This window comes from Dromaius novaehollandiae, chromosome 29 (genome assembly GCF_036370855.1).
Source record: "Dromaius novaehollandiae isolate bDroNov1 chromosome 29, bDroNov1.hap1, whole genome shotgun sequence".
Taxonomy (NCBI): Eukaryota; Metazoa; Chordata; class Aves; order Casuariiformes; family Dromaiidae; genus Dromaius; species Dromaius novaehollandiae.
This window is the reverse complement of record NC_088126.1, coordinates 1,677,833-1,702,947: the sequence shown is the minus strand read 5'-3', so window position 1 is coordinate 1,702,947 and position 25,115 is coordinate 1,677,833. Positions and strand designations below refer to the sequence as shown.

Sequence of the window (25,115 nt, the reverse complement as noted above, 5' to 3'; positions counted from 1 at the left end):
GGGACCCCCCCATCCGTGCACCCGGGGCAGATGGAGAAGAGGGGACCCCCCCATCCTTGCATCCAAGGCAGATGGAGAAGAGGGGACCCCCCCATCCGTGCACCCCGGGCTGCAAAGGCAGGAGCCGGGTCCCGCGGGGCGCCCCGGGTGGGATGGGGATGGGGATGGGGATGGGGATGGGGATGGGGACAGGATGGGATGGGGATGGGGATGGGGATGGGGATGGGATGGGACGGGATGGGGGGGCCCCGGCTCCGCGCACCCCGGGCAGCGCCTCCGCACGGGGGGAGGAAGGCGCAGGGCGGAGGAGGAGGAGGAGGAGGAGGGTGCGCGGAGCCGCCCTCCCCGTCGCGGCGCTTCCTGCCGCCGCCGCCATTGGCTGCCGCCGCCGCCCGCGCCCGGCGCCGCCCCCCCCGGCCCCCCCCCGCCCCGGCCCGGGCCGCCCCGGCCATGGTCGCTGCCGCCGGCGCCGCCGCAGCCCCCCGCGGCCCCGCGCCCAGGTGCGTCTCTCGCCTCCGCTTTATCCCCCCCTTTTTATTCCCCCTCCTCAATCCCGGGGGGGGGGGGGCGCGGGGGGGCGCTTGGCGTTTTTGTCCTTTAATTCGGGTTTTAATTCGGGTCGCGCTTCTGGGATATTCGCGCTTCCGCCCTCCCCCCCCCCCCCGGAGATACCCCCCCCCCCGGCCCCTCCGCGGCGGTGGGTGAGTAGCGACCGCTCCGTGCGTGTGTGTGTGTTGGGGGGGGTCTCGGTGCCCCCCCCCCCCCCGCGGCGCAGCCCCGAGGCGGCGGGGATGGGCGGCCGGAGCGCAGCGCGCAGCCGGCGGGGGCGGAGAGCACATCCTTCCCCCCCTTTCCCTTCCCTTCCCTCCTCCTCCTCTCCTCCTCCTCCTCCTCCTCCTCCTCCTCCTCCTCCTCCTCCTCCCCGCCGCCGCTTCAAAACAAACCGTCACCAAAATGGTGCAGAGGTGAAGGAGGGAGCGGGAGGAAGGGGAAGAAGCGCCGCCTCGGCCCGGGCGCCGCGGGGGCAGGTGAGAGCGGCGGGGGGCGGGGGGGGATGCGGGATGCAGGATGCAGGGGGGGATGCGGGGCGGGATGGGATGCGGGATGCAGGATGCGGGAGGGATGAGGAATGCAGGGTGCGGGTCCCACCTCGCCCCCGGCCCCCCCCCCCCTCCGGGAAGCTGCTTGGCGGGGGGGCTCTGGTGGGGTCACGGCGAGCGCCGGCTCGGGGGGGCCCTGGCTCCGCGACACCCCCCCCGCGGGACCCGCCGGGGCCTTGCGGGAGCAGGGCCGGCCGATTTGGGGGGCTCCGGGAGGGGAGGGGGGGCCGCGGGCGGCAGCAGGGCGATGCCGCGGGCGGGGGGCACCGCCGAGGGGGCTGCTGGCGGGGGGGGGGGGTTTGGGGGGTTGATTGGCAAGAGCAGCTTTCCGGAGGGCCGGCGGTAAATCGAGTCCTGGCGCTCCAATGCCTTGGCCGGCTGCCGGCTCCGGAGCTGACAGCTGGGATTGTTTGTTCCTCCCCGGCCGCAGCGTCGCCGGGGGCTGGCGGGGGGGGCACGGCGCCGCGGCGATGCTCGGCCCCCGCCTCGCCCGGGGGTCTCATCCGCCGGTGCCCGGAGATCCCGCGGCGCCGGAGCGTCCCGGCATCCGGGTGGCGTTGAGCATCCGGATGGCGTTCAGCATCCGTAGTTCCTGTTCGCCGTCCGTCGATCTCTGCGAACGGCTCGTCCCCTTGCCTTCGTCGTTGGCTTTTAGTATTAGTATTATTATTTTTATTCCCCCCCCCCGTTGTGTGCGAGAGCCGGCCCACGCCCAGCCCGGCACAGCCGCACACGCGCGCTCGGCCCGCCGGCATCCCGGGGCCCGTTCCCACGCGCCCCCCCGCGCCGCCTCGCGATTTTCCTCCGCTTCCCGTCCCACCCCGGCAGCCGACGCGCTGGGTTTTTATTTTGCCGACAGCTTTTTTTTCCTGCCCCCCCCCCCCCCCCCCCCCCCGTTTTGGGAGGCAGCGAGCGGCGCACATCTGGCGTGAATCCCTGCGAGCCGCTGTGCCGCGGCCGGCTGCGAGCTCTGCCGGCGCCGGGAGGCCTCATCCTGCCCGGGAGCCTCCGGCCTGCGCTGGGAGCGATCCCCATCCGGGCGGGATGGACACGCCGCTCCGGGAAACGCGGCCCGAAAAGTCTCGCCGCGCCGAGCTCGCCCGGGGCGGGGAAAAGCCTCGTCCTTTCCCTCCAGCCGCCGGTTCCGTGGAGTTTTATCCCAGGCACCTTTTCTCCCTCCTGCAGCCGTCCGGGCTTCGGCGGCTCCGGAGCGCGGCGCTCAGCAGCGGAGCCGGTGGGGAGACCCCCGAGCCACCGGCATCGATCCCATGGGCTCCTGAAGGTCCCGCGCCCCTGCGAGGCGCCGGGTGGCTTCTTTATTTATTTATTTATTCCCCCCCCCGGCCGCCCTGCCCCGCGCGGGGGGCTTTGCCGGCGGAGGTTCCCCGGGGGATGCTCGGAGCCCGGCGCGGGAACCGCCGGCGTGGGAACCTCGGCTCCGGGCGGCCCCGGGGCAGAGCGCGGCCGGTGTCACCGCTGTCACCGGTGACCTTGGGCCAGGCGGTGCAGCCGGGGCCCCGCGGGGCTTTTGCCCGAGCTGCCAAGCGGAACCGGCGGGGTCCGAGTCCCGTGCGCTCCCGAGCCCGGGAACGCCGCTCGGCACCGTGCAGGAGCCTAAATATGGTCATGAACCGCACGCGCGGTGCGGCCTCCGCGCTGCCGGGGCCCCGCGAGCGCAGCCTGAAGCATCAGACTGAGCGGGTAGGTGCGTGCGAGGCGCCGCGGGGCCGTCCCGGAGGCCGGAGCTCCTGCTTCTGCGTGCCGTGCGCGTCTCTGCTTGCTTTTTCTTTTTATTCCTTCCCTGAATCAGAGAAGCTTTCGATAACGAGCCGAAATTTGTTCATCGCTTTGACCGGAGCCCGGGCGACCTCTTGCTCCCGAGATGGATCCGGGCGCTGCTGGCAGCAGCTCTGCCTGCGCCGAGCCGTCGCTTCTCATCCCGTTTTGCTTGCTCGCAGGGCTTTTATTTTTCTCCTCTCTTTAATTTCCCCTTCCCTCGCTCCGGCGGCTCCCGCTGCAGCGCCCTGCCCGGAGCGCGGCGGCCGAAGGGCCCTCGGTGCCGTTTCGGCGTGGAAAGGTGGCGGTGAAGTGACCTAGTTCTGCGCAGGGACGGGGAGAGGAGAGAATCGTCGCGCTCGCCGCAACTTCAGACAGCTTCCAGCACAAAAAAAAATTTATATATAGCGTTTGCAAGAGGCGCTGCTGCCTTTTCCCCCTTCCAGCGGCGATGGAGGCAGCGCACCGGGGGCCGCGTCGCGCGGGTCTGCGTAGCAAAGGCGGAATCGGGGTGCTCGTGTCAACTCCCGGTTTCCTTGTGAGATATATTTTTTTTCTTCTTGGCTTTCGCCATATCAACAGTTTCTTTCCGCGTGTTTTGTGCTGGAGGCTGCAGGCGCCGTCGCATCGGCTCCTTTGCAGTCGCTCCGGTCCCCTGCTGCTGCGCCGTGCCGGGAGGTGCAACGCCCAGCGCGGCGCCCGCCCGCCCGCAAAGCATCCGAAGCCGGTGCCGATGCAAAAGCCGCCTCCAAAACCGGTCAGCCGTTTGGGGCAGGTCGCTGCAATCCGCTGCCGGCGGCTCGGCCCCGCTGTGCTCCCGCGGAAAGCCTTAACCCCTGTTTTTTAGGCTGGGAGGAGAGGTTAGCGGGGGGTTTCTCTGCGGCGGGGGGATCGTCCGTGCTGCCGGCGGGGCTCGGCGCTGCCGCGGGCGAGCGGAGCGGTACCTGCCCGGGGGGACGCGCCGGAGGCGGCTGGGGGGTATCGATGGCCAAAAGCGGTGGTTATAAATAGCCCTGGGTGCAACTTTTCATCTTCCGTTTGAAATGAAAGCGCCTTTTGGAACAATGTGACTTTTCTTCATCCTTCTGGAAACCGTCCTTTTTTTTTTTTTTTTCTTTTTAAGATGAAACGTTTTAAAAGGGAGTTTTTCCTTTCCAATTATTGGAAGGCTTCAGGGAAAAATTGCTAGGCGCTGTAGAAACAAATACCCAGGAACACATCCCGTGGAGAGCTGGTGGGGCAGGTAGGGAAAATAGGTGGGATCAGATCGTTTTGCTTTGTTTCCCCCCCAAAAAAGATAATGGGAAACGTTGATGCGTTCACTGAAAGTCTTCCAGGATGTTGAAAATCTGGGGAGGGTGGAGAAGGGGGGTGAAAGCCAGCGTTCGCTGCAAACCTGCTGCATGACAGTTTTTTAAAAAAAAAGAAAAATTGGAGGAGCGGCTTCTGTTTGGCCCAAACTGGAGGATTTCTGGGTCTCTGTCTGGAATTTTGCAGTTGTAAAACCTGAAATCCTCCCCACCCCCGGCCGGTAACCTTGAGACGCGGGGCCGGCGGCAGAAGTTTCCACTGGCAGGAAGGAAAAAAAAAAAAGAAAAATCCAAGAAAAATGTGGACGAGTTGTTTTGACCGGCCGGACTTTTTTTTTTTTACGAGCTCAGTCCCCAGGAACATCCTGTCCCGCCGCCGCGGGAATGAGGTGATCCGCGAGACGAGCTCGGGCCCTGGGAGCCGCGGGAAGCGGCCAGGACCGGAGCACCCGCGTTCCCGCACGGAGCGGCCGGGAGCTCATTCCCGCAGCGGGGCCTCGTTAAACCTCTCCCGGTGCCTCCCCCTCGGCGAAGCGGCGGAGCCGGTCGCTTGCAAAATCCCGATTGCCGATAACCCCCCGGTGGGCGCGGATCCGTGCCCAGTCCTGCCCCGGCTGGCGTGGGAACGCCGCTCCCGGGCCCCTTCCCGGCAGGGCCGGAGCCCTTTGCAGCGGGATCGGACGTGCCCCGGGTGGGAATTTTCTTGGGTTCAGCTCCTGCCGCTACCCTGGTCTGAAAGTCAGGATATTGAGGGTGTATATATATGTATTGCAAGGAATATGTATTGCAAGGAATATGTATTGCAAGGAATATGTATTGCAAGGAATATGTATTGCGGGATGAGGGTAGCGCCTAAACGCGCCCCTGTGCTCGGTGCATCGAGGATGCTCTGCAGAGCCCGGTGCAGAAGCGAAGCCAGGATGGTTTTATGGTTTTCCTGCCCTTGCCGGGCGGGAGAGCCGGCATCGGGCTTTGCCGAGCGCGGGATATGAGGCCCCGGGTGCCTGCGGCCCGCCGGCAGCGGCAGCTCGCCTCGCTGCGCGCGGGCATCCGTGGGGCTGGGGGGGGCTGGCTGCCGAGCCCTGGCGCGAGCAGCTGTGCAACATCTGGATCCGGGGATGGGAACCTTGTCCCAAGCAGCAACGGCGAGGTCGGCTGCGAAAGCGCGGCGGGAGAGTTGGAAAAAAGCTAGGAGTTGCGCTCGGATCGTCGAGGTTTCGGTTCTGGAGGCCAAGGACAACCGGCCGTTTTGGCACGGGGGCTTTTCCCGCGTTGCCCCGCCGCGGGGGCAGGAGGCTGCTCCGGGGCCGGGCGCTCTCGCTGGGCCCTTTTTGGGGGACCTGCCGCATGCCCCGTTTCGGGGGAGGAAGGCGGCTTTGCATATGTCCTCACCGCATGCCGAGGGCCGCAAACAAGGGTTTTTTTGTTATGCAAATGCTGGTTTGTTTTTAGCTCCTCCGAGACAAATACCTTGGAGGGCAAAACATGGGGCACCTCTGAAAGCCCCCGCCGCCTCGCCGGGGGGGATTGCTTCCCGTTCAGGAACTGAAGCAAAACGCTGCGAGGTTATTTTTTTCCTTTCCTCCTCCCGGAGGATGCCCAGGCTTTGGGGAGGATCATCGCAGCCTCGTGCAAGCAGGCCGTCGTGCCGAGGGGCCGGAGCGTGGGAAATGCGCGTGCGAGACCCGGCCGCCCTGCAGCCAGGCCCGGCTTTTGCATGTTGGCAGTGCCGCGCTGTGATTTTATTTTTTTATTATTATTATTTTTTCCATGCATTTGCCCAACTGATTTTTTCCGAGCGTTTGCTGGCACCGGAGGCCGCTCCGGCCGGGAAGCGGGCTGCAGCGCTGGCACGGGGCCGTGCACCCCTCGCCCGGGTGCTGCGCCCGGAGCAGAACGCGCTTTGCCCAAGGCTGCAGCCTCCCCCGGGGCTTTCGGGTTTCCTCTTCGGCCTCGCGCTGGAGGCAGCCGGCGGGTCACGGGCCGTTGCGCTCTGTTTACGCCGGGCTGCTTGTGCACGGGCTTATTTTTATTTGCGCCTCTTTCGGAAATTTCCCATCAGCGCCGGGCGATGGAAACGCGCCCGTTTTGCATGCGGCTCTCCCGGTCCCGCGCGGGAGCTGCAGCCCGGCGGGTGCCCGGCCGCCCCCCGAACCCTCCCCGGCGCGAGCCCGGGGCTCTCGGCGGCCCGAACACCGAGGCGCCTCGTGGTCTTGCAGCGATGCGGAGCAGCAGCCGGTTTTTCCGCCGGCCCCGGTCCCCTGCCCGTCGGCCGCGTGTCTTTGCTAGGGGTAAGCCCTGCGCCGCTCATTAAGCTAACGTGTTGCTTTTTTCTTATTATCTCTTTTTTTTAACGCCTCGCCAGTTCGGCTGCTCCGTTTCTCCGCCTGCTCCTCCATCCCGCTCTGCCGCTGAAGTCTATAATGCTGAAATTATAGCATCACCGTCGTTTCCACGGCAACGCTCAGGGATGTATTAAAAAAAAAGAGGGGGGAAAAAAAAGGAGGAGGACCAAAACCCCTCCGAGGATTATGGCTTCACAGAGGGATCAGGCGGGAGGGGAATCTGGGTCACGGCTGGAGCAGGCTTTTCTTCCCGCGCATCTTCGGTAATTCCTATTAGCGGGGGCCGTGGCGGGGGCACCCGTGGGTGCCGCACGCCCTCGCTCGGGCCGCCCCGCCTCGGCAAATCCTGGGATTTGGGAGAAGCGGGATGGAAACGGGAGGAGCGTTTTCCCGGTGGAGGGATGGCTGGCGCTGCCCCGGCCGAGGGTCAGCGGGAACCGGCCGTCCCGGGAAGCGCCGGCCCGGGAAAGGCTGCCCTGCGCCGGCGGAGCATTCCCACCGCGAATCCGGGCTTTTCCAGCAAAAGTCTCCCTCTTGCGAAGCACCCGGCGGCTGCGGGAAGGCCAGAAAGCCGCTCCCCCGCCCCGGCTGGTGCACTGCGAGTTTTCTCTCATCCCCCAAAATAAACAGGACTTTTTCTTTTTCCCTTTTTTTTTTTCCTCCCTTTTTCCACACCCCCAGAGCCGCTGTTGCTGGTGGCAGGAAGCCCAGACGCGGTAGGAACTCGGCGACGCTGCAGCTCCGAGCCCCGGCTGCCCTCTCCGTTTCGCAATCCGGGGAAAAGGCGGCGGCGGGGTGGGGTGGGCCGGGGGGGACAAAATGGGAGGGGAATCGTTCTTTTTTTAATTATTTTTCTTTATTAGAGATTTACAGACTTTCCCACCAGTAGGGACGAGCAGCCTGCCGGAGCCGGGCGGCCCGTTTGCTCCGTAAGTTTCCAGCGCTGGTTTTCGCTCCTCTCCGGCCTCCGCAGCTTCGCGGCCGCTGGGTTTTTCGGGAACGCCGGGGACCGGCAGCAGCCGGGGGATGCGGCGGCGGGTGCTGCTCCCGGTGCAGTCGCTGGGCTTCTGCTCCTCAGCTGCAAGATTAATCGAGATATATATATGTATATGTATATATATATATATATATGTATATATATTGATATATATGTGTATTTTGGGCGACTTCGGCGCCGTTTCCGCCGGGTTGGCCCCCCCTGCCCTGCAGCGCCGGCCTCGCTCGGGTTTGCGGTCCATTTATTTTTAGGTAATTGCAGCGCCGGGGCGCTCGGTTAGCAGAAGGGAGCTCGCGGCCTCACAAGGGAGGGTTTTGTTTGTGGGTGTATTTTAGGCAGCTGATTTTCATGCACGGCCGAGGTCCCGTTGCAGCGCGGGGGCAGCAACGACGGCCGCGCTCCTCGCGCGAGCGGGGCGGCGGGACGGGACCCGCGGTGCGAACGGCCGCCGACTTCCGCGCCTGCGGCTCTCGGCGTGTCCAGACCGGGCTCGGCGCTGTTTTAGCCCAAATTCGCCGCCGGGGTTTGCGGGGCTCGAGCGGACGTTGCGCCTCGCGGTGGTGCGGGGGCTGCCGGCCTCGCTGGCTTTGCACGCGCGCTTTTTCTGCATCCCTCGGGGATATAAAGTGCGGGAACGGTGAAAGTCCTGTGGCGAATCCGGCCGAGCCGGTGCCTCCCGCGTGGCAGAGGCCGATGCCCGGCTCCGGCCGGCCTCCCTCCCTTTCCCGCGGCAGCGTGATGCCCCGGGAGGGTCTTGCCGAGAGCGCGGCCAGCCCGGACCCCCCGCCGCCGCGCCGAGCCGGGATCCGAGCCCCGGCAGCTCCGCTCCCGATGTCCAGTGATTAATGGGATTAAATCGATGTCCCGAGTGATTTCTGTTTTGCATCTGGTTTTCTCGAGCCGCCGCAGCGGGGAGGGGGCCCGGGCCGGGTCCCAGGCGATAAGGGCGAGAGGCCCGTGGACAAAATTCCTCCCGGATCGTTATTTATACCTCCGCGTGCGTCACGGGTAAACATCTGGATCCGCTCCAAGCGGCTTCGCCGGATTCGTTTCGCAGTCCCCGACGCGGCTGCTTGTCGCATTCCCTCCCGTTTTCCCGGCCCCCCGGCACCGTCCTCGCGGGATAACGGCCGCGGCGGGACCGGAGCATCGGCACCGCGGGGCGGATGGGACCGCGCCGGGGCGGCAGCGGAGAGACGGAGTTTGCGCTGGGGAAACGGGTTTCAGACGCCTCGGGCGAGGTTTTTCCGAAGCCGCCGGCGCTTTCGGTGCGAGGGGCCTCTCTCCACCTGGCCGCGGTCCAGCGCCGGGATGCTCCGGCCCTGCCCAGCGATTCCCGCGTCGGCCGTTGCCTCCAATAGCCGCCGGCTTCCCGGCCTTTCCCCGGCATCGCGGGACCTCCCCGCCGCGCTATGGGGAAAAAACCCCTGTGTTTCGGTGCTGCGCCCGGCCTTAATCCCTTTAAACTGCATTTGCCTAATCCTTCGTTAGGATCTGCTCGCGAGCTCGTTATCCAGTTAGGGCTCCGCGCCGGGCGCCGGCCACCGCGGGAACCGCGTTCCCCTTTCCCCGTTCCCCGTCCCTCTCCCCTCCCTGCAGGTAACGCCGCAAAGCCCCTTAGGACCGAGCTTATTGCAATGAGCCTGGGGTGAAAAAGGGCGGTTTTAGGCCGGGTTAGCGGGCGAGCTGGTGGGAGCCTCAAAAAGGGCTTGGAAGGGGTCCTGGAGCGGGTTCGTCGCCCTCGGAGAGCGTCGGCGCCGTCGCGGCCGCCCGGGCTTTGCATCCTTCCGCGGGGGAGCCGCTCCGCGAGGCTCGGAGCTGCCCACGGAAGAGCGGCGCGGGGCGGATGGGCCCCGGAGCGGCGGCCGAGCTCCCCCCTCCTGCCGCCCGCCCACGCGGAGGGGGAGGCGAGCGCGGAAGGGGCGACCGGCACCGGCAGCTCCGGTTCTCCTCCCGGCTGGCGCGGCCGCCCGGCTTTGGGAGACGGGCGCTGGCGGCTCCCGGCACGGCCCAGGCGGAGCTTTTCTAACCCCGCCGTGATTTACGGGGTCCCGGCGACGGGTCCCATCCCGCGGGGCTCCGTGGGGCTTGCCAAGTCCTCCTGGATCCCAAAAAAAGGTTGGAGCAGCCTTCGGCTTGCGGCGAGATGCTCCCGGAGGGAGAGGGCGCGGGCAGCGCGAGACCAGGGGAGCTTCTTTCATTATACCCAACTATCTATTTATTTATTTGTTGGATGGGGGTCGCTGGAAGGGGCGGTAAATCCTCCCCCTGCATCCTCTGGTTTCTCGCTCGGCCGGAGCTGGCGGCGGCGGTGCTGCCGTTGCGGCGGGGAGCGCGGGGCCGTCCCCCCCCCGGCACCGCTGCGCTCTTCCTGTGCCGGCCCGTGAAAACCTCAAAGCGAGAGGAGCCGTTTGAACGAGCTAAAACTCCCCTTGTCCGCGAAAGGCAGAGGCGGGCGTGCCGCAAAATCCCCCGGCAGAAAGTTTCCCGACGCTCCGGTACCGTCGCGCTGCCGCCGCGCAGTAATTCCGAGAGAGCCGGGAGAGAGCGGGCGCGGGAACGCCGGAGCGCGGGAATGCCGGAGCGCGGGAGCACGGGCTCCATCCCGCGGCCCCGGCCCCGCTGGTAGGGGATTAGCTAAAAAAAAAAAAAGAAAAAGCAGGAGATTAAAAAGCAAAACGCTTTTCCGTTTGTTTTAATTGGCTTCGAGGCCGGAGAGATTTTCTTTTTTTTCTCTTTTCCTCCCTTTTAAATCTGACAGCTGTGATTTTCGCTTTAAATTAGAGGACTCTGAAGCTGGGTTTTAAGGAAAAAAAAACCCAACAAGGATGCAGTTCGGGTCCTGCCGGGAGCTTTGCCCTCACACGCAGTTCAAAAAGGCTCCCGGCATCCGACCAGGGCCGCGAAGCCGCGCTGGGATTTTCCCTGCGGCCGGATCGAGAGGGAATGCGAGGGCCGCGGCGGGAGTGGGCTGATTTGCACCCGGGTTCGCGCCGGGAAGCAGCCCTGGGCCTTTCTTCTTCTTTTTTTTTTTGCAAAGTGACTTTTGCAAAATGACTTTTGCAAGGCGCTGGCGGAGGGGGGACCGACCTCTCCGCGTCCCGGCTGCCGCCCCGGGAAGAGCCGCCCGCCGCGTTGCCCCAGCGCGGCCGGGGGGGTCCGGAGCGGCGGGGACGCCTCGGCGGCGGGTCCGGAGCCGGCGGAAGTGTGTGTTTGGTTTCCACGGGCAGCAGCCGCGTGTCGGAGGCTGCCGCGGCGCGGCGTGTCCCGGGGGCCAAACGCAGCGGTGAGGGGCACCTGCCTTTCCTCTCGTTATAATAAGAGCGGCCGCAGAAAAAGCGGATTTAGGAGATTGGGGATGGCTGGAGCAGCAGGAGCCCGGCGGGGCGGTGATGGGCGGCTCCTCCGCTGCAAAGCCGCCGCCGTCATTTTTGCAGCCGCGGGAATTGCAAATCCGGGCTGGAGCCGGCCTCGCCCGGGCAGCGGGAAGCTGCTTTCGTGGCAGTTTTTGGGAGCCTGGGAAAACTCATCCTGATGACGCCCGTGCGCGATGCACCCTGCTATTTTCCTGCCCCCGACCCCCGCCCCGTTGCACGGCAGAGGCCTGCGCTGCGTCGCGGGATTTGCAAAATCGGGGCGCCCGGAGACGGGGAGATGCCAGCGCCGCGGGGCGGCGATGCCGGTGCTGGCAGGCGGCAATGCAGCTCGAGGCATCGTCGCGGGAGCAGGGTGCTGGGTGGCTCCGGACCCGCATTCGGAGCACGGGACCCCGGGGGGGGCGGCCGGCCGGATCCGGGAGGCGGGTGCTGAGCTTTTCCCTGGCTCCGCAGCATCCCGGCACGGCGCTGCGCCTTGCTCTGAAGCCGCACGGGTCCCCGGCCCTTCTGCTCCTCTTCCTCCTCCTCCTCCTCCTCCTCCTCGCCGGCCGCCCCCGCGTCCCTCCAGCTGGCGGTTTCGCTTCTGCATCCCCGGTGCCGCAGGGGGAAGTTGGCCAGCGAGAGCGAAACCCGGCGGCCCCAACGGTCACACGCGCCGCCCCGCGCGTCCCCCCGGCCCCTGTCGCAACCCCGCGCGCCCGGGGCTGAGACCCGCCGCAGCTCGTTGCACCCCACGGCCGCCTCGAGCCGCGGGGCCCCTCCCGGCCCGCCGAGAGGAGCTTGCGGGGTTTTTCCCTTTCCACGGCTTCGTGGCGAGCCAGGGAAAACCGAAAGGTAACCGGCTCCTCAGGCCGCATCAAACCCCGGGGAAATTCCTGGGGGCCGACGCAAGCCGGAGGAGCCGGCCGGAAGAATCGGAGAAAGCCTGGTTTTTTTGTTTTTCTTTCTCTTTTTGTGCTGCTGGGACCCCGCAAACAGCTGCGGGAGAGCCGAGAGCCCTCGAAGCGGCGAGGATGGAGCCGCAGAGCCCGGGGGGGTCCCAGGGGGGATGCGGGAGCGGGACTGGGCGGCCAGAGCCCTGGGGAAGTTTGGGGTCGGAGCCCGAATGTTTGCGGCCCCGTTGCTAGAGGAAACGCCGAAAAAAGGGAAGGCGAGATTGCGGCGAGGCCGCTCTTCCCCCTCCGCAATCTGCGCCTCCCTCTCGGCCTCTCCGGGCGCAGGATCCCCAAGGGGGACGAAAATGCCCCCCCGGGCCGATTTTGCCCTGAATTAGGATGTGATGCCGGGGGCGGCGGTGCCCGGCCGGAGGCTGCCGGAGCCCTGGGAGGGGGGGGATGCTCGGAGCCATCCCGGGGGCTGCAGAGGTTTGTGTGGGGGGATGCTCGGAGCTATCCTGGGGGCTGCCAGAGCCCCGGGGGGGGGATGCTCGGAGCCATCCCGGGGGCTGCAGGAGCCCTGGGAGGGGGGGGATGCTCGGAGCCATCCCGGGGGCTGCAGAGGTGTGTGTGGGGGGATGCTCGGAGCTATCCTGGGGGCTGCAGGAGCCCTGGGAGGGGGGGGATGCTCGGAGCCATCCCTGGGGCTGCAGGAGCCCCGGGGCAGGAGGGATGCTCAGAGCCATCCTGGGGGCTGCCGGAGTGCCGGGAATGCCGGCGGCTCCCGGGAGCGGCGGTGGCGAGGCGAGCCGCTTAATTGCCTTGAGATTTGAGCGATTTAACGTGTTTCAGCCTCGTGGACGAGGCCGGGGAGGGTTTTCCCCGAGACCGAAGAGTGGCCGTGCCGCAGCGGTGTGTTTCACATGCGTGAAGCTCCTTCCCCAAAAAGCAGGTTTCCCGGGAAATAGGCGGGAGCCGGGGCCACGATTCCTGCCACGAGGACGTGCGGGGGCCACCGCCACGTCCCAGCAGCCCTGGGCCAAGACCGCGGTTTCGCTTTCGAAACGGGAAGGTCGTCTTGCCCGTCGCAGCATTTCTGTGCAAAAAATCAGGCAAAAAGGTTTCCTTCTCCTCCCCCGTCTTCTCGCCCCCGCTGTTTCTTTTTCCCACTTGGGAAGAGGGATGTGCCGGCCTTCGCGCCCTCCTCCTCCTCCTCCGTGCCGGGGTGTGTTCCTGGCTCCGGTGCCGGCCGCTGGCCTCCTCTCCGTGGGGTTTCGGGAGAAGGTGACGCAGTCTGAAGCCCGTTGTCAGCTGGTTCGCGCTCAGCAGCCCGTTGCGTGAGATGAGTTGCGGGGTCTCAGCCGTGCTCGGGGCTGCGCGTCCCCGGGGCCGCGGCGCAGCGGGTGCCCCGGGAATAAAATTGGGCTTTTCCAGCCTCGCTCGGTGCAGCGGGAGGTGCCGCCGGCCACTTCGGTCCTGGCAGGGCCGTTCGCGCCGCGGTCCGGGCGTCTTTAAATAAACCGGCGCTGACATTTGTGCTGCCGGGGCCCCGGGGCCTGCAAACAGCAGCTGACGTTTCTGTCCCAGCTGTCGTGCCGCGGAAGAGCCGCGGGCCGGCGGCGGCCGCGCGTTGCCGTGGGTTTGAGGGAGGTGATGCTCGGCGCCCCTCTCGTCTTGCTGTATTTTATTCTTTTTTAATCTTTGGCAGCCCCGCGGGTTCCCACGCCCCGTCCCGGGAAAGCCGACGGCAATCCCGACTTTCCCGCGGCTCCGGAGCGGGGAGCAAGCCCGCGAGGCTCGGGATCCCCTCGGCGTCCCCGCAGCCGGGCAGAGCTGCGCCGGAGCCGCCTCCGCCGCCTCCTTCCCCGGGCGCCGACGGCAGCTGCCCTTTTCCTTGCAGCTTGGCCGACGAGCGGTGGCTGCAGGGCATCTTCCCGCGGGAGCCGGGATGCGGGAGTCCGCGTAGCAGGTAGGGGGGCAAATCCCGGCGCTCGCCGCTGGCGTTGCACCAGGGTTGCACCGGAGTTGCACCGGGGTTGCACCGGTTTGCACCTTCCCGGTGTCAGGAAAGGCAACGAGAAAAGCAGCTCCCGAGCATCACGTCCTTCCTCCGCCGCGAGGACCGAGAGGCCGTTCAGGTGCCGTTTAAGGGCCGCAGCTCCGTTTTCTCCCTTCTCCACCTTCTTCCCCGGCTCGTCGCCGTTACGGGAAACGTTTGCATCTCCGTTTGCATCCGATGGGCTCACGGTGGAGAGGAACCCGGCGCCGTTTCGCCTAACGCATCTTCGCTGGCCGATGCCGAGATCAATAAAAGGGGAGATTTGGGGCCGGCGGGCGGTTTTTCGCAGGAGGGGACTCCCTTTTCTCGGCGGCCGGCGCTCGAGAGGGCGTTTCACGGTCGCGGCGGGCGGCGGCGCATCGTCGGCTTTCTCCGAGCGCCGCGTTTTCACGCCGCGGGGGCCCGAGCGCGCGTCCCGGGCTGGCAACGCCGCGGCTCCGCCGTCGCATCGGCAGCTGCTCGCGAGCGGCAGCTCCGGCCTCTCCCCCCGCCGTCCCCGCGCGCGTAACCACCTCCCTCCGCTTCTGCATCTGCCTCTGCCCTTTAGCCGGGCTGCGGCTCCGGGCAGCGGCGCCCGGCCGCTGGCAGTGACGGATCGGGGACAGTTGCCCGCGGCCGCCCGGCTCCTGTAAGTACCTCTCACTCTTTCCACCGGCGAGTTAAAATTAGCAATTCGGGGTTTTTTAAAGCAGCCGCGGTTTAAACCCTGCCGGCACCCAGCTTTCCTTGCTCCCCCCCGCCGGCTTTGTGTTTTATTATTTTTTCGAGCGCGTGTGCATGCTTTATATTGGCCTTTCCTGGGTTTTTACCCCCCTCCCATCGGCTCGCGGTACGCGGTGCCGTTTTTAGCGTCCTTATCTGCCGCCGGGCTCGTTCTCCCCGCGCCCGGCGCAGAGCTTTGATGTCCCCCCCGGCCCCCCCGTGCATTTGCGGTAAAACACCCGCCGGGGCGCCGCTGTCTTCCCGGGCCGCGGGGGCGGCTGGGGACAGGGGGGTCTCGGCCGGGGTGGGGGGGGGGGAGGTTTTTTGCACTGAAAACATCGGCTGTGCAGAGAGAGGGGGAAACTGAGGCACGGGGGGAGGATGTGGCTCGCCTGAGGGTTCGCGAGTGGGAGCGCCAGGATTTCCCCCTCCAGAAACCCAAACAGCGCTAGAAGCGCCGGCCCCGGCCCGCGGAGGGGCGGCGGTGCCCAACGCGCCGCGCTGAGACCCATCGCACTCATCACACGTGGCCCCGCGGGGAGGCTCCACCGGGGAGCTCGGCGCCGGGCGAGACGCTTTTGGGGACAGGAGGGAGGTGAATCGGTGGGAAAGGGCTGCTGGGCGCTGCGAGTCGCCGGGCTGGGGCACGGCCGGGACCCCGGCGGGGATTCAGGGATCGCGGCTCACAGCACCCTGAAAGCAAGGAATTGGGTCGGGATGCGCCCGGGAACCGGGGTGGTCCAGGCGTCGTGGCCCTGGTTGTGCCGGATCAGTGCTGCCCCGTGGGAAAGGCAGCGTGGCAGTGTCAGAAAGGGCTCAGGCCTCGATGAAAGCCGCGCTGGAGCAGAGGATAAACGTCATCCTTTGGGCTGAACCCTCCTCTTTTAGCTGTTGGACGACGCGTTTGGACGGTGGCAATTCTCCCTGAGCTATTTGCATTTCCAGCCCCAAATCTGCATCTTCCCGAAGCCGTGCTTTCTCCCCCCGGGAGCACGCAGCGCTTCCCTGAAAAGTATTTTTTTGCAGGGGGGTTTCAGTACTTCTCCAAGGGAAATGTCCCCGGCAGCTCGTCCCGGCCGGCTCCGCTCGTGCCGCCGCTCAGGGCCTCGTCCGTCGTCTCGGAGCGGCCGGCGGCAGAAGCGAGCACAACCCCCATTTGGGAGCTTTTTGGCCGCGGCGCGGCTGGGGATGCCGGGGCAGCCGGTGGCCGGGGTTTTGCACGAGGAAATGCCGCTCGTGCGCGAGCGGCGACAGCTGAGCGGCAGCTGCCTCTCAGCTGCCACCGGGGCCGGAGCCGGAGCCGGGGCCGGAGCCTCCCGCGCGCTGCCCTGCCCTGCTGCGCCCGGAGCGGGGCTTCCCCGGGACGTGGCGAGAGGCGCAGGGTGCCCCGGCGCTGCATCGGCATCTCCGCATTTGCAAACCGGCACTGGGTCGGCACCTCTGCGGTTGCAAACTGGTGCGGGTTTGGCACCTCCAGGTTTGCAAACTGGTGCTGCACTGTTTTATTCTGAAATCATTCATACCGTGCCTGGGCCCTAGTTCCCTTTATTCGGAAAAAAGGGAAAAAAAGCATCGTCCGGTGGAAAGCTTCCAGCTGCTAGATTGCAGCAGGCTCCAAGCAGCGGTTGAGGAGAAAAGTAGTTTTTTTTGGCAGCGGGGAGGAACGGGGAGGGGTGTGAACAGAGCGATGGGCGAACAAACCTGGTAGCAAGGCAGGTTGGCCGGGAACTGCTTCGTGCTTATTTGTTTCACGTTTGGAGCTGCCGCGCGTTGGCCGGAGCTGCGGTAACCGGACGCGATCGCCCGGGGAGCAGCCGCTAGCGCCCGGGGGCAGCGCTGGCCGTGCCGATTTGCCCTGGTGGCATTTCCCTGATCTTTTCCATTCCTCTGAAGGGAGTCTCCTGGCACGCTCTGCTCCGGCGTTTGCCTCCCGCTCTTTGGCATTGCATCCCGTTGTTCGGCCTTGCAATATCCCGTTCTTTGGCATTGCAGTATCCCATTCTTCGGCCTTGCAATATCCCGCTCTTTGGCCTTGCAATATCCCGCTCTTTGGCCTTGCAATATGCTGTTATTCAGCATTGCGATATTCCATTCTTTGGCATTACAATATTCCGTTATTCGGCCTTGCAATATCCCATTCTTCGGCACTGCAATATCCCGCTCTTCGGCACTGCAACACTCGTATTCCTCCTCTGGTGTTCCCAGCGTGCGGAGCCGGGCTCCGGCCGAGCCGGGAGCCTGGGCGCGGGTCTGCCGCGGGGCGTTGCAGGAGCGATAGCTGCTCCCGCGTTTCCTCGGGTTCTCCGGACCTGCGGGATCCGATCGAGGCTTGGTGCAACTCGCGTTCAGCGAGCGCAGATGCCAGCACGGGCCCCCGTGACTGTTAGCGCTGTTGCTGTTATTGACCACGCTGGGAGGAGGGTGGGAAAAAAAAAGGGAAGGACCCGGCTGGAGCAGATCGAGCTCCGAGACCTGCAGCTCCGGCTCCCAGGCCGAGCCCACGCTCGATGTTTTTTGCATTATTATTATTATTATCGCTATTATTATTATTTGGGGTGCCCAGGGTTGATGCTGCAGGGCCGAGCGGCAGCGCGACGCGGTGGGGTGGCGATGGAGGTGGTGCAGCGTTGCCTCGGGGTAAGGAAAAACGCAGCCGAGCTGGTGAATCCAGCTGGAGCGTAAGGATGAGACTTGGGGGAGGAAAATGAAATGGGAAAGGGAAAATTAGGGGAGAGGAAAAATAACCTGCTCCCGTCACCTCCTCTGTGGCTGCTGCGCCCAAGTGGGGGAAAGCAAGAGGGTTTGCTTCTCCCTGCATCCCGCCGTCGCATCCCGCCGTCGCATCCCCCCGGGCACCGTTTCCGCCCCTTTCCCGCGGCCCCCAGCGCCGTGGCGGAGTTTCCCTGGGCAAAACCCGCGTGGGGCAGAGGAGCGTCCCGCCATGCGTGGCCGGGGGGGGGGAAAACCCAGCCCCCTTTTTGGAGAGCCCCTAACTTTCCTGCGGAGCAAATCTCGCCCCCTCGGCCCGGCTGAGCCGGGCTCCGGGTCTCCCGCTCGGTGCTCCGGGTCTCGGTGCTGCAAACGCCTCTTTCCCGGGGTAGAACCCCCCCCCCCAAACCTGCAGCCGCCCCCCCTTTGGCAGCCTCCTCATTTGCACCCGGGTGATGGGTGCAGGATCCATCCCCCCAATCCGGCTCCGGCTCCCGCTCCCGCTCCCTCTCCCTCTCCCTCTCCCTCTCCCTCTCCCTCTCCCTCTCCCTTCCCTTTTTAATGAGTCACCCTCAGCTGTCACGTTAAGCCGCCTCATTAGCAGGGATCCGCGCACGGCGCTGACACCGGTGACAGGGGGGGTGACAGGGGCCCGCGCGGCGCGGGGGGAGGCAGCTGCTTAGCTCGTGCCCTGCGGGGAGCCGGGGGGGCGGGTGCCGGGCCGGTGATGGGCCCCCGCTCGCCTCCGCCGCGCTCGGCGCCGTGCAGCGGGATGGGGGGGGGGGAAGCCCCCCGGGAGCCGCCGCGGGATGGGGGGACGGTTGCGGGTTGCAAATAGCTCCGGCGATCCGGCGGGGCAGGGTGGTCCCTGCTCCCGGATCCGGGGGCGGCCGGAGGCTGCGTCGCGCAGCTCGTGTCCCCTTGCAAAAAAAAAAAGAGGGAAAGGCTTGGCATTTGCACCGGGAGCGCGTGCCGGCGTGGGATATAGCCCGACATCTCCACCGGCCTCACCGGCGAGGCCCCGGCTGGGGCGGGAGCAGCTTCTCCCCGGGCTGCGGCGGAGGCTGCCCGTAGCCCTTCCCAAGGGCGGTTTGAAGGTCGCTCTGGCCCGGGCCCCCGCGACCCCCCCCGATTGCAAACCTCGCCGTCCCCGCGCCTGGGGACGCCGGGCGGGCGAGGGGGACGCGCAGCCGAGCGCGCTGGTGTTGCGCCCGTTTCGCAGATGTGGGGCAGAGGCAGGGGCTGGCCCGGGGCGGCCGGGAGCGGCGGGGGGAGCTTCCCCCCCCCCCCCCGGAGCTCCTGCTGCACAGCCTGCGGGCGGGAGAAAACCGGGCTCCCCCCGTCCTCTCCCTCGGCTCCCCCTTCCCGTGCGGGCGCCGGTTCTCCGGCATCGTGTCAGGGCCGTGCTTTTTCCTCCCCCTCCAGACTCGGTGGATCCTGGCACGGCCGGGGGTTTTGTTGCAGCTCGGCAGAGCTGGCTGCGCCGTTGGCATCTGCTTTTCTCCCGAGAGCGCCCGAATCTGGGTCAGGAATATATGTGTCTTTGCAAGTTCCTCGGGGGCCTGCTCGAATCCAACCTCGATTCCTCTCTCCGGAGCCTCCCGAGGTTCGTACCTGCAGCCGGCGCGGCGGATCCGGCGCGGGCGGCGGGCCCGAGCCGCTGGTTTTGCCGGAGCGCCCGGGAGTTGCACGCGCGGGCTCTGCGCCTGCTCGGCGCGGGGGGCTCGGCCGGGGGGGCCGTGCAGCTGCGGCGCGGCGCCGGCTTCCTCCCCCCTCCCCCCGCCGCAGCTGGAGCCTCGGCGCAGGAACCCAGATAGCATCGCCCCGAAACCAGAAGAGAAGCTTTGGCGGAGGCCCGGGCGCGTTCGTGCGGTTTTGATCTCGGTTTGGAGATAACGGGGCGCCAAACAATGCCGGGCCGGGGAGGACTCCGCGAGCGGTGCGCCGGGGCCGGGGGGGCGGAGACACGCGCGGGCATGCATGCACACGCATGCACACGCATGCACACGCATGCACGCCCATGCACGCCCATGCACACGCATGCACACGCATGCACGCCCATGCACACGCATGCACGCCCATGCACACGCATGCACACGCATGCACGCCCATGCACGCCCATGCACGCCCATGCACACGCATGCACGGCCTCGTCGCTCGCAGGGCTTCGCCTCCACCTCCCTCCGCTTCCCTCCCCGCGGACCCCCCCGCTGCTCCGCGACCCCCCCGGCGTGCCGGAGCGGAGCCGTCGGGTGCCACCGCCGGTCCCCGGGGCGCCGCAGCCGCCGCCGCTCTCCGTCCCGCGCAGCCGGGGCGGGGGCAGAGGAGGAGCGGCCGCCCGAGCGCCGGGGCTGCACTTTAGGAAGGTTTTTCTCCCCCCCGCCAAAAAAAGCCAGCTCGCCCCAAAGCTCCGCGAGCCGATGAGGAAATTAAGAGCCCGCGGTGTCGCTGGCTGTGTTAAAAAGCAACGATTAGGTTGCAGAGCGCGAGCCGAGCCGTCGCGCGGAAGGAAACAGGAAGGCCAGAGCTGCAGCAAGCGGTCGGGTTTGGGGGGTCACCGAGCTGGGGGGGGCGGAAGGCGATGTTTTTTTTTGGTTTTGGGGTTTTTTTTCGCTTTTCTTTCAGCCTCCGTCCAGAGCAGAGCGTTTTTCCTCTTTCTATTAGCCCTTCGTCCCCCCCGCCCAGGCCTCCTCTCACCTCGCGCCTGCGAACGCTTAGCAATGCACAGAAGCAGTAAAAATATCCAGAAATGAAAACTAGGGAAGAGCTTTCCTGCCTTCCCGGCGCTCGGAGCTGTGGGTTCAGCCCCCCCCCCCCCCCCAAAATTCCTTGTTTTGTAAGAACGTTTCCCAGCCGAGCTGCTGCTTCGTGCTCCCTTCCCCCCCCCCGCGAAACGCTGACTCCGCTCCCTCGCCCGGCTCTCCGATTTCAGGCAATTTGCTGGGAGCCGGCGATGAATTACTCAGCACGGAGTTAACCAGCACCTGCTCGCCTTTAATTGGCACCTCCGCTAATTGCCGTGACAGTCATCCCGGTGCGAGAGCGCGCGGGGGGACAGCGGGGCGGCCGGGGGGGGGACGCGCCTTTGGGGGTTGCCCCCGTTTCACAGATGGGGAAACTGAGGCCGGGAGCGAGCAAAGGGTCGGCCCCGGGACCCCGAATCCCCGCGGTGGGGCCAGTCCCGTCTCTCCCGCTCGGCCCGCGGGGACGATCCTGGGCCCTGGCAGGTTTTTTTAAAATGCATCCAGTTGCACCAAACTGTGGAAAAAAAACGGGGGAAAAAAAACGTGTCACCTCGGGAGCAGGGGAAGAGTCTCCGGAGCGGTTGCGTGGGGATAGTCGCTATGGAGACGGCATCACTCCCTGCCTGCTCCCTGCCTGCTCCCGGGAAAGGCCGGCCCGTGCGGAGATTCTCCGGCGGCTCGTATGGATTGGGCTCCCGGCGTGGGGGGAAAACGGCACTCGATAAGCCTCATTTCCCGAGAAAACCCGGCTAAGGAGGAATAAACTGCTGGCTCCGAGGCGTGGCGGGCGGAAGAGGGAATTCAATGCTTGGGGCTCTCACAGTGAATAAAAATAGCCGAGGCCCCAAACTGAAGGGCATTTAGGAGCGTAAGGGGCTGCGCGCGCTGCGGGCTGCTCGCAGGTGCGTCTCGGCCACGTGGCGCCGCGGGCAGCGGTTCCGAAAGAGCCACCTGGCCAGGAAGCTCGAGAGGCTACCTGGCTCTAAAAATACACTGCAAAAAGAAAGAAAAAAGCCAAAAACCCCCAGAGCCGAACCAAAACGAGAGGACTGGGAGCGGAATCGGCCGCCTTTGCAAAGGGTTCGTCCGTGCCAGCGCCGCGCCGCGAGGAAGGACCGAGGCTCCGGATGCCCAAGCGCTGCCGCGGGCGTTTTGGGAGATGGTGAAGGTGCCTCTGCTTTAGGGTTAGATTGCACGGATTAGGGAAACCCCCCCCGTGCCTGGTGCGGGGCGGCTTGGAGGCGCCGCTGCCGGAGGCGGGATGCGGGATGCGGGATGAGGGATGTGGGATGCGGGATGAGGGATGTGGCGCTCCGTGGCCGCTCGCCTGCTGCCCTCTCCCTCTTCCCGGAGCAGCCCAAACCTCAAATCCGCTCTTTTTAACTCAAAATCACACTGCAACCGGCGAGTGCCCCTCGGTATGGCTCGTCCTTGCAAAGAACCTTCCTATGGGGCGAGTTAAATAATAATAATAATAAAAAAGGGCTTTTGTTGTCCTTCTTGTCTGTGGTCTCCTGTGGATTAGCCACTCTCGGGCTTCCCAGCACTCGTCTTCCTCGGAAAGCAAATCGCGGAGCCGGGAGGGAGGGAAGTCTCCCACTGCCCGCTTTGATGCTCGAAGCGGCCGCGTGGCTGGATAACGCCACGTACCGGGAATCATTTTACCAAAAAAGAAAAAATTAATAATAATACAGGTGACCCGCAACTCGACGAACCCCGAAAAACGAGCGCGGGCGCGCGATGGTCGGGGCTCGGGGTGACGGACCAGTGCCGGGTCGGTGCCCGTCGCAGCTTCGAGCGGAGGATCGCAGGGGAGGATTTGATGAGAGTTAGGTTTCCGTGCCTGATGAGGATGAGATATATGTGTGTGTGTGTGTGTGTGTGTGTATATATATATATACATATATGTATATATATTTTTAGTACTCAAATAAAGACATTTTTAAAATTCAGGATTGAAGCTGAACACGGGAACTGGAGACGGATTTAAATTGCCCGAGCTCATCACCAGCCACTTGGCTGCTTGTGGCTTTATTAAAAGGGTGAAAAAAATAAATAATAAAAAAAAGCCACAGCTTCTCCGGAGCGTCGCAAAGGCGTCACGGTTCCCCGGCTCATTCCTGCCGCGTCCCCAAACTCGGGAGCTCGGGGCAGCAGGTTTGGGGGGTCCCGGCCGGGATGCCATGGCGGGGGGGAGATGCCCACGGCGGGGGGGGGGGATGCCCACGGCTGAGCTCGCTGTAGCGATGGGGAAAGCGTGCCGGGAAGGCGTTTCTCACTCCTTTTTCTCTTCCCCGGCAGGTCTGCGAGCGGATGCTGACGGCTCGACCCCGCTGGACTCGGCCGCGCCGCAGGGTACCATGAACTGAGGAAGCGGCGCCCCACGCGGCTTTTTTTTTTTGCATTTTGGGTTTTTTTTCCTATTTTTAATTTTAAAAAGAAAAAAAAAGGAGAAAAAGCGACCTTTAATGAAAGCGTTTTAAAAAAACGGGATTACTTCCCCCCCCTCCCCTGCACCACAGTCGCCCCCCCGCCGCCGCGCGGCGAGGATTTCGGCGAAGATGGGGAGGAAAAAGATCCAGATCCAGCGGATCACGGACGAGCGCAACCGGCAGGTTGGTGTCACCGTGGCCTCGGCTCGGCTCAGCCCGCGTCCCGCCGCCTCTCCCTGCCGCGGGGAGGATCTGGGGCCGCGCGCGTGCCGCGGTTCCTCGCGTCCCTTCTGCCTACGCGGGAAGCGTCCCCCCGAGCCGGTTTCTCCTCTCTTTTTATTTGCTTTTTGCAGAAAGTATATTTCCTTTGACGTTATTCTATGAGGTTTTCCCAATAAAAAGCAGCCGCGAGAAACGTCCACTTTTCTGAATGCAAAATACCCCAAACGGTTACTTTTCCCGTTGAAAGCTGCTGCGCGTCTGGGGTGTTTTTCCTGCTGTGCCAGACTTCGGGGGGGGGTTGGTCTAGTGGCCGGGGGCTTCAACGCCTCTTTTCTACTGCTTTTCCCCAGGAAAAGCACGTGTGTATGTGCTATGTGCTCTTAATGCTTAAAAAAGTGGCAAATAATAGATGCCGCTGAACCGTTTTATTGCTCCGCGGCAGAACGACAGGGAAGGGCAGGTTTTCCTCATTACGGCTTTATTTGGCGGTCGAGGCAGTGGGAGGGACGTAAAACGGTTTTGCTGACGTCCCCGTTGCTCATCGGAGCCCCGTTAGGGGTTCGGATGGATGGAAGGTATTTGGGAACCCCGGAGGCGTTTTAGGGCATCCGAGCCGAGGAGGCCGGAGGCGGAAAGTCCTTTCCCAGGGCTTCAGCAGCCACACGAGGCGCAGGTGGGATGCGGGAGCCCAGGCTGCCCCGTGCTGCCAGGTGCTGCAGTTTTAGCACCTCTCGGGATCCCAGGTGTCTCCTTAAAAGCTGGGGCCTGGGCGGGGAGGGCGATGCTGCCTTTGCATTGGGAGCAGCTGCCACGGGAGCCGGGCTGGCTCTTCCTGAAAACGCCACGCGTTTCCACTGGGAGCATCGCTCCCAGGGCTCTCTGCACGCGTGGGGCACATATTGCTTTGCTTTGCAAAAAAAAAAGGCTTTTGGCTTAGGGTTGAGGTTGGTGTCCTCAGCGATTCCATTTTTCCTGAGTAAATCCGAAGCCTTTCCATGCATCTTCGCCGGCTCTGCAGCCTGGCGGGTCCAGCCCAGCTCCGCTCGGGGTCCCGCTCCCCTGGGACCGGCACGGCCCCGGGGCCGGCGGCGAGGGAGGAGAGCGAGGACGAGTCCCTAATGCCATTAGAGGAATTAGGGGAGGATTTGCCGTGACGGCTCAGGCCTTCGGGGCTGCCTGCCGCCGTGGTCGGTGACCGCTGCAGACCGCCTTGGGGAAAGGCAAAAATCCCCGGCAGCGCCGGGAAGTAATTCCTTCCTGACCCCTTTGGTGATCGGCTTATGCCCTCGAGCATGGGATTTGATTACCCTCGGCGACTTATAAGGTTAATTCTCGGAGGTGAGGACGGCGCGAGCCCCGGCCCCTCTGGGTGCCGGATTTGGGGTTTCCTCCCCGTTTTGCAGCGGTGCCGGGTGCCCGTAGCTGGCGTTTCGGTGCCGCGGCGGCCGGCGAGGGGCAAATCTTCCCTTTTCTTTTGCTTTTCCCTCTTCTTGCAGCCGGCAGGGATGGGATGAGATATGGGGCCGGCTGGCGATGGAGAGCGCTTGATTCCCCCGTGGGAATATTAGACTTCCAAAAAGAAAAAAAACCCTAAACCCAAACCCCAGCACCCCGCAGCCCCCGGGACCGATGGCAGCTCTGCCGGGGATGTTGCTGAAATTTATTTTCTCCTGATTTGGCCATGCGCGCTCTCCAGCGCGGATAATCATCCCCAGGGAGCAGCTGCCTTGGGAGGCTCCCGAAATAGGACCCGGGGGGATGGAGGGGACCCTGGGGGATGTTTTCCCGCTCGGGAGCCGCGGTGCTGCTGGGAACGTTTCCCTGCATCCTTTGGCGTTTCCCCGCGCCGGTTCCCTCGAGCCGCGGCGAGGGCAGGGATGCGGCGCCTGATGCCGGCTCTCCGCTCCGCTCGCTTCCAGGTGACCTTCACCAAGCGGAAGTTCGGCCTGATGAAGAAGGCGTACGAGCTGAGCGTGCTGTGCGACTGCGAGATCGCCCTCATCATCTTCAACCACTCCAACAAGCTCTTCCAGTACGCCAGCACCGACATGGACAAGGTGCTGCTCAAGTACACCGAGTACAACGAGCCCCACGAGAGCCGGACCAACGCGGACATCATCGAGGTGAGCTGCCGGCCGGGGGGGGACGGCCCGCGCCCCCCCGATCGCCTCGGGGCGCATCCCGAGTTACGGCTCGAAGGTTGAGGTGTAGCTTTATTTTGTGAGATGCTCCAGCAGTCCAGGGTGGGCGGGATGCTCCGGCGGTCCAGGGGATGCGGATGCTCCAGCGATCCAGGGGATGCAGATGCTCCCGTGGTCCAGGGCGGGCGGGATGCTCCTGCGATCCAGGGGATGCGGATGCTCCCGTGGTCCAGGGGCTGGATGCTCCCACGGTCCAGGGGATGTGGTTTCCCACGATGCGGCACCGCGGGAAGTCTTCCCGCGGGAGCTGGCCGAGGACGCGTGCC

At 65.1% G+C, this 25,115-nt stretch overlaps 1 protein-coding gene across 10 annotated transcripts in view; it reads left to right on the top strand.

Annotated features, from left to right (window-relative positions):
• MEF2D (myocyte enhancer factor 2D) overlaps positions 1 to 25,115 on the top strand; it is a 55,550-nt gene that overhangs the window by 10,357 nt on the left and 20,078 nt on the right. For 4 of the 10 annotated variants that reach the window (XM_064499060.1, XM_064499058.1, XM_064499057.1 and 1 more), the window contains exons 1-3: positions 425 to 500; positions 22,296 to 22,609; positions 24,568 to 24,771. In XM_064499060.1, coding sequence (XP_064355130.1) covers positions 22,556 to 22,609; positions 24,568 to 24,771 — 258 coding nt within the window. In that variant the 5' untranslated portion in view covers positions 425 to 500; positions 22,296 to 22,555. Of the gene's footprint in view, positions 1 to 424; positions 501 to 915; positions 1,029 to 6,551; positions 6,795 to 7,394; positions 7,461 to 18,834; positions 18,857 to 22,295; positions 22,610 to 24,567; positions 24,772 to 25,115 lie in introns of those variants that run through there. The other 6 variants (XM_064499054.1, XM_064499055.1, XM_064499051.1 and 3 more) reach the window with 5 other exon arrangements.